Consider the following 8533-nt stretch of genomic DNA (forward strand, 5'->3'; position numbering starts at 1 on the left):
ACCACATTTTCAAACACACCTTAATGGTGTAGTTTGTTTCACTTCAATGAAACAAGAGAAAGAAGAAATGTGCAGATTGTTTCAATCTGTCGAACCCAAAACGTGAGAACATTTCCAAGCATGAATCCCAAATCTCATTATCCACTTATGTTCATTGCTCCCTGAAATAAGACGAATATATCAATATGGATGATATGCATTACCTTCTGACATTAAATACAAAAATCACACCGCGATTCATCAGAATCCTAGCACAAGAACTGTTCTTCAGCAACAAAATCCTAGCACAAGAACTGTTTTGCTGCAACAGAATCCAACATCACCATCTAAATATCCAAGCTGGAAGCACTGTAACAATTATGCAAGCAGATGCACGGCATGCGAACTGCTGCAAATAACACCTTCAGTAAACAAAAGCATCTTTGGCTAGCTTTCACTCCGAGGAAGCCTGATGTATAATGCCTTCACCATTAAGAGCAATTTTCAGTAGTTGCTTTTTCTCATTGCTGATATTGCGGTAATGAGTGCTTAAATCACCAAAACCAAAATAACCACCATTTTGAACAACCTGCAACTTTTGCATGTAACTAGAGAACCATGTATTGGAAATGAGTTCCAAAGAGTAATCAAACCTTATTATTGAGAAGAGATTTCATTCAGGTATACAAATGTTTCTGCCAAAGCACGTAACTCTGTGGTCTTCCAGATACTACACTAAAATTTCTCGAGTTCAAAATGGAAAAATCACAATATAATTGCAACGGATAAAATATTTTGCTACAAGAATACACTAGCTATGCAAGATGAAAAATGGATATACCAGTGGAGCATCTAACTGACTCATTTATCCTAACCTTGTGTTCCTAGAGAGAGTAAAAGGATGGTGCTTAGAATCTCAGGCGGATTAAAAAGTCTTTAAAATTCTGTAACTAATCCAGATTCAATAGGAGGTTCGCTCCTCAGTGGCAGTCATGCCAAAGACTAGACCAACAATATTGTATCAGGGTTGGGAATACAAGAAAAGTTTCTTCTGCATGTGTAAAAATGCCAACTCCAAAGATAACTTGATCAAGCCACCTTCAGAACCAAATCTCTACCATTGATCAATAGCAGGTTCACATCTATTCATCCTTTGCACACAACCGCTCTGAATGGAGAAAAGAAAGGAATTCTCAAACTTAGCATATTGCAGACATACAAATAGATAGCAATTGCTTGAAAAACATCTTGCATAGAAAAACAAATGCAATCAACAAGCAAAATAATAATACCAGCAAGAACAAACATAGTCAAGCTGACATGTGGTCTGATAGTAGATAGTAGGTCCTATATAAGACTAACTGGAAAAATTTATATAATCAAAGCCTTGAAAAATGAACTATGGTCATTACCATTGAAGTTTCAAAAACAGGAGAGGCCCCGGTCAAATATCACTAAATTGTTGGCTGACCATCCAAGTACCTTATAGCTCTCAGCCAATAAAAATCTCAATCCCTAAAAAAGTATCTCAAAATTATGCTATAATAACTGTGTACTCTGATATTCCCTTACTTTAAACTACACAGGTGTCACCATAGATGAACATAGAACTTTGTGACTTCAATAAATAAGCAAATACATGAGGAAGGCCAGATGTTAACTATATAAATTAATACTTCCTCAAGCCCATAATAAGTGTACTTTGGACATCAAAGAATTTATTTAAAAAAAAACAATTACAAAAACTTAATTCATAGCCAGTCATTACATACATGATTTTAACTGATCTAAGCATTATGTAGCCCAAAGGCCATGCCAGTCATTACAGACATTTTACCGGTGATGGTGAAACCAGTCACTTACATTACCTTTTTATACAGCATAACATGATTTTTGTTTCATTTTCCTAGCCTTAAGCAAACATGAGAAAAAATGTACAGATATTACTTGTGAGTGGAATTCCTCGTCGATTAGGAAACAAAAAAATCGATATGTTTATATATAAAACAGTTGTGTCAAATTTTAAATAAAAGTCCCAGCAAAAAACCAGAAAACAAAAGGTTATATTTTTACATTCTTTCCTCCAACTTATGAATTTGAAAAAGAGGTGGACACTAAGTAAAAGAGTGCTGGTATAGATGCAAAAGACAGAAATCCCAAACATTCACAAAGGTACTGCTAGTAAAAAGACAACGTAGAAAACTATGAAGCTGATTATGCTATTGAAAACAACAAAGGAGGACAAGTACTTTATTTCTTCCCAAGTGCACAACAACAATCTAATAAAGTTTGGTATGTTAATAGCACTTTCATTAAACCAGATGATATGTCTTCAGATTTAAAGATCATAGATGGAAAGTGTCTAGATATAAGAGTATGATTTTTTATATTCACAAAGTTCAAGCAAAAAGTTATGTCTTTTCTAATTTGAAAAATGAACAATGGAATGATTTTTTCACAGCATTCTAAGCCACCATTCATCTTCTAGGATTTGAACTAATTACATGAATTTCCAACCTGGAAATAATGTTCAGAAAGAGAAAAGGTAACACCATTTCATGAAGCACCAACACCAGACATGTTAACCGCTGATCTAAGCTTCCAAATTGCAAGAAGCATATTTTGACAGTATCTGAGGTAGTACAGTGAAGCCCCAAATTGGTACATGTATATAGAACCACTGATTGCACCAAAATTTTACTTGAATAGTTTCGATTGTAAAATCTCTGTACAACTTATAGACACCTATTGACCAGCTTCATGTTTCAGAGTTGCTCAAATATACCAACAATGGAGCAATGTGGGAACCTCCAATGCTCCAGTTCAGCATCCAAGTAGTCGAGGACCACAGGCAAAGAACATACAATAAAAATCATTTTATTCATTCAGTCCATTAAGGATTAATGGAATGAATGAATACTGTATGTTAATCTGACTGCAAACTCTACTTAGTCAGTATCTAAATGAGTGACAATACATTTAAAAAAACAAGGCTCTCAGTCACATTAAAACAGAACAAATGAAGGTAAACCCAATTCATTCTTCCAGTTCAAATTATGTCAATCAAATGGATTCCAAAATGCAATTAACAGGGGGGGGGGGGGGGGTGGAAAGAGTGCAGATACAAGGTTTAGGGGGTTCCAAAAGGCGCTAATCGGACAAGGAGGAAAATAAGAGGTAGATTATGAAATGCAGTCAGGGACTTGCAAACCACATTGTTCTTTGAAGCCCCAAAATCAGAAAGTAGCAATGTTAAGATTCTCAAATTAGTAATCTCATTTTCTAAAAAAAAAATATTGGTAAAAGAGAAGGAACCCATACTCAAATATTCATAAGCTAATATCATTGTGGTTCCCCACGCTGACATGCTGAAAAATCTAGGACCCAACCCTCTGTAGAAGCCTGTCCAACCATCATCCTTAATCAAGCTTTTAACAACTTGTCTTGCAGAGCTTCTTCTTTCAAGACTCGTCACCTAAAGAATAAAAACCACAAAGTTAGGAGAAACCATATTAAAAAAAATGAACTACAAACATACAAGATACAAGCTTCTTTTAAGGTTGGATTGCAGGAAAATCCCCATTAAATTCAGATTGCAGGATGGAAAATTCAGAAGAAAAAAAAAACCTTGTAGTTGTAAGCCTAAGCCCAAAACTTTATCATTGCACCAAGCAATGGCCTCCAAATTTACTTTTTTCACTTGACTTTTTCAAAAAATAATTCAGCATTTATTTCAGGAGCATTTATATGAGCAATATTGCTTTTTTTAATGATGTTTTTCCATCAAGTTAAAGTAAAAACAAGGGAGTAAGTTCCCAAAAATAGGCAAGGATTCGGAAGAAACATAAACCCAATACAGAAAGCAGAACTGGAAAAAAAGTTAAAATTAAAACCAACTAAGTGAGCTGAATTTAAATATATTTAGAAAGAAGAAGAAGAAGAAGAAGAAGAAATCCTCATTTAGTTCAGAGGATGGAGAATTCAGAGGCAACCTTGTGGTTATAAGCCCAAGCTCAAAACTTTATCATTGCACAAAGGAATGGCCTCCAAATTTTCTTTTTTCCACAATCCATGTTCAGAAAAAAGACTTTAGCATTTATTTGAGGAGCAATTATATGAGCAATATTTTTTTTCTCGATGATATTTTCTACCAAGTTAAAATTAAAGCAAGGATGTAAACTTCCCAAAAGAAGAAAAGGGTTATAAAGAAAAATGGATCACATAGCACAAGTGGAACTGGTAACAAATAAAAATTATCATCTATTGCAAAATACATATATATATATTTGCAAGTGGATGCACTAAAAGTACAAGGAAATATGAAAAAAATGAGGGCCATGGAGATGAGAAAGACTGCAGATAAATATTCAATTCAGCAAGCCATGGAGAAAATATTAAACATGAAATTGCATAGCCAACTGCCAAACCATCCAGCTGGAAACTAAAGCTCCATGTCTTTATGTTTGGTCGAGTATTTGAAGCTAAAACTCACTGTTATGCTTTGATTATTCTTCTAGGAAGGTTAAATAGGCACTGGTTTACAGGTTGTGTGTACCCTTAAAACAAGACAGGTTCAGCTTCGAGTAGGTAGAATACCTGTAAGCGAGTCTTAATTGTATCCAAAGGGGTTGTGATGCAGGAAGCTGTAGCTCCCGCGATAATTCCTCCAGTTGCCTGAACTAGCATTATAGTTGACTCACTAGGAGCAGCTCCCTCGCGATCAGTACCCTGGCCTAAAAGCCTGCCCAAAAGAATCAGATAATATATCACTGGGAAATTAGATCATGCAATTTCATTGGAAAAAGTTGACAATGCACAAGTTCATAAACATGATTTGATTACAGCCATTCAACCTTTAGAACCCTGAAACAGTCTGTTCTTACTTTCATACTTGCATGCATGCAGCATAGCCACTTGGTGTGCTCCAAACCCAATACTGAGCAACCATTATACAATCAACTCCATTCCTAACCTTACAATGCTTCCTGTCTATCTATAACCATTATCAGTATGCCTATGTCTCATTTAAAGTCAGCTAATCATAACTATTTGAGACTTTTCACTGCAGCTGAGAAACCCTCCTCAGGGTAGTTGGAGGCCATTGATGATTGTGACAACTCAAATATGTTATAAGGAATAATGACTTCAGTTCAATCCATATCCTAATTCCCCAAACAAAAAATCTAAAGGCACATCATTATCTCTCGAATAAAGGACAGAAAAATGTTCAATAACTATTTCACCCAGGAGATTAAATTGATTGAGCTCTTTATAAATGTTGAAATAAATGGAAAAATAAGCAATGTCATCACATGTCTCACCTCCAGATGACACGTTGGCTTGAACCATAACTCGCCCACCATACAGCACTAGATGGTGAATAAGTCATGACTGATAGACCAAACCCCCTGTAAAATCCTCTGATGCCATCAGTCCTTATAATCTTGCGTGCAACATCCAGACCCCCATTATACTTCTCATGGCCAGAATATCCTTGCACCATCAACTTTTGGCTAATCTGAACAGAACCACTACAAAGAAATTCAGCATTTTTGTTACCTTTTTTTTCTCTGGGAAAAAAGAAAAGAAAGTAGAGGATGGGTTAAGCATGTTGCAGATGTTAAATGCAAAACCTATTATGAAGTACTCATAAATTTTGTGCACCATAGTTCATCTGATAATATGACAAACACTTCACTTAATGGGTTTTAATCAGACACACAACACATTTGAATTGCATCCTAGTTTAAAATTTTAAGTTGTCTCCTACATAACATAAAATTCAAACCTCGGCGACTACATAAAATTCAAACCTCAATGACTAGATAAATAAAAGTCACTTGGATGCTTCTTTTTTTTTCGTCCTTACAATGGGATAAATACTAAAAAGAACAAGAATCACATACCACATCAATGGGAACAAAGACAGCTTGAGAACAAAGCGATGCTGACATGCCAGCAATGCCATTTGCTAAGGCTGCTTGTGAAGGTTCAGAGAATTTAAATGGCTCAACCATCTTAAAAGCAGCTGCTTTCGTGGTCTCCAATGCAGTAAGAAAGATAATTCTGGTAGGAATTGCAGCAGTGACGACAGTACCAAATCCTCTATAGAGACCAGGAATCCCATCTGTTTTCAGTATCCCTCTAATAACAGAAGATGCACTTTTCTCAACAGTATCCTTCGTAGCAACCTGAAGTCTAGTTTTTATAACAGACATGGGATACAGTGCCACTGTCACTCCAGTAAATATACCGGCTCCTACAACATAAAACTTAGTCTTATCGAGCCTGCAAGATAACAGGTAGCGAAAATAAGCCAATGACGATGCAAATTTAGGATTCAAATGAGATATAATGTAAAAAAAAAAACAACAACCTTCTCAAGTCTTGTATTTCGCATCATGAAAATATTCATTATAATCACAAACGCTCCTAAACCCAATTAATGAAAAAGGAAAGGAAAGACATTCAAGTGACCTTACAATTCGTTTCAAAAATAAAAACAGAAACCACGCTCATCAAGCTGGTTTCTTGGATTCCTTAAACCATCCATAATAAATACAGTACTGATGCAAAAACATGAATATATATTGGAGCCATAAGCGAATGAAGCAAAAACCTCATGTGGGTCTGTCTATTCCAAAGTATCCATTTACAATATATATAAAACAACAACAACAAAAAACAAATAAATTAAGAAACCCGTCAAGCCATTTTCATGTAATTACTGTTACCCGAGTCAAAATTTCTGCTTTTCCAAGAAATAATCATAAAAACCAAGCGTACAAGGATCTTCATTTTCCGGTTCAAAAAACAAGATAAAAAGACAATATGATAAATCCATGATAATATAAATGAGTGAAGAAGAAAAGAGAAGGGAATTACTTGTCCCAGTTGATCTCGGTGGTCTGTCCAAGCGATGATGCTGCCATTTGATTTGATTTGGTTGAATCTGAGGAGCTTTCAGAATACAACTCTACAAAATTAAATACAAAAAAATGGGAAGGGAAAGGAAATCAAGAACGCATTAATGTGTTTATTTTTCAAAGTTATAGCAAAAGATAATTCAATTCTTGAATTGAATTGGTAAAAGCTAAAGAACTGCTGCTACATAAAAAAAAATTGAAAGAAAAAGAAAATAAAGAAAGAATAGTGGACTTTTCTTTTATTTATTTATACTCTTTTTTATTTTATTATATTGCGCTTATTTTCTTATTTAAAAAAAAAAAAAAAACACTTGGAGCGCAAACAAAGAATGGTCTTGTTTTATTTTTATTTTTTTATTTTCAATTAAACCGACGCGGCTTTACGGTTGACATGGAAATTAGGTTTGGTTTGGACGGTGAGCTGATTGGAAGACGGTCAAATCATGTGGTTAAAGGTTTAATCCTGGGGCGGACCTATGCTGGCCCAGCATTTAGCATATGGATTTACCTCTTTTATCATTTAATATATTGAAAACATTTTTATGTATAAACAAAGGTATAATGAAAGCTTTTATTTTTTATTTTTTAATGTACCGAGTTTTTTAAATTAAAAAAATTTGTCCTAAAGTGATTTTTACTTTCCACAAGTAGCCTTTTATTATAGAATCTCTAAAATCGGCTTTATATGTATTATTTACTTTGAAAATGAAGTGATATTTCTTTTATTTTTTATTTTTTTTCGTTTAAAGATCATTCACAAAGTATTAACTATAAAAAATGAAAATTACATTGAATTAATAAGTTTTAATAATATCTATGGGAAATATAGAGTTTCTCATCCAAATAATGCCAAAAAGTTAAGAACTCGAAATCTCATGGGCTCGAACAAAAATTTATTAGCTTGTACAAAAAGCAAGGCCGTGTATTTCATTATGATTTTATTTATTTTTGTATTTTAAAAGTGTTTTTGAAAAAATTTAAATTTATTTTTTTTCTTTACTTCAAATTAATATTTTTTTTAGTATTTTTTGATCATTTTGATGTATTGATATCAAAACTAATTTTTAAAAAATAAAAAATATATTTTTTATGATTTTCCGAGTAAAAAGCACTTTGAAAAGCAATCACAACCACATTTTCAAATAACTCTATGGAAATGGAAAAAGACATTTGGTTCAAGATTGATATGGTTATTTTATAACATACATAGTTTTAAAACTTGACCCGGTATAATGATCGAGTCACGAGTCAAATGGGTTGGCCTGAGTCAACCCAAAAAAAAAAAGAATTCCATTGGCTTTAAGTTTTTTGCGTGTGGCTTAGTGTTTAAAATCTAGGAATCGGATTCTTTTCAAAAGAAAAGTTGTTATTATCTCTCCGATAAAACTCCAAAAGCTGCCCACTATTGGTAAACACCACCTCTTATCCCTCGCACCTACCTCCTCAGTCAAACCAAAGACCACAATCCACAAAACCACACCACCAAAAAAAACACAAATTTTCTTTCTCTCTTATCCTTCATCCCCAAGATCCATACTTGGCTAACGTGTACCACTTCCTTAATCTCTCTAATTTGCCACCTTCACAATAAACACAACAAACCCACTATTCTATTTTCTCTCTAATCT

General features: G+C 34.0%; 1 protein-coding gene across 6 annotated transcripts in view; it reads right to left on the reverse strand.

Annotated features, from left to right (window-relative positions):
• The window catches only part of LOC18107334 (uncharacterized), a 60615-nt gene extending 53478 nt beyond the window's left edge, over window positions 1–7137 (reverse strand). For 2 of the 6 annotated variants that reach the window (XM_052448361.1, XM_052448359.1), the window contains exons 1-6: window positions 6865–7136; window positions 5886–6267; window positions 5301–5497; window positions 4576–4720; window positions 3301–3454; window positions 1078–1147 (exon numbers count right to left, since the gene is read on the reverse strand). In XM_052448361.1, the coding sequence (XP_052304321.1) occupies window positions 1122–1147; window positions 3301–3454; window positions 4576–4720; window positions 5301–5497; window positions 5886–6267; window positions 6865–6911 (951 nt within the window). In that variant the 5' untranslated portion in view covers window positions 6912–7136 and the 3' untranslated portion in view covers window positions 1078–1121. Of the gene's footprint in view, window positions 1–613; window positions 1148–1167; window positions 1495–3300; window positions 3455–4575; window positions 4721–5300; window positions 5498–5885; window positions 6268–6864 lie in introns of those variants that run through there. The other 4 variants (XM_006373323.3, XM_024588295.2, XM_052448360.1 and 1 more) reach the window with 4 other exon arrangements.
• Window positions 7138–8533: the final 1396 nt, after the last annotated feature.

Source organism: Populus trichocarpa, chromosome 17, assembly GCF_000002775.5.
Source record: "Populus trichocarpa isolate Nisqually-1 chromosome 17, P.trichocarpa_v4.1, whole genome shotgun sequence".
Taxonomy (NCBI): Eukaryota; Viridiplantae; Streptophyta; class Magnoliopsida; order Malpighiales; family Salicaceae; genus Populus; species Populus trichocarpa.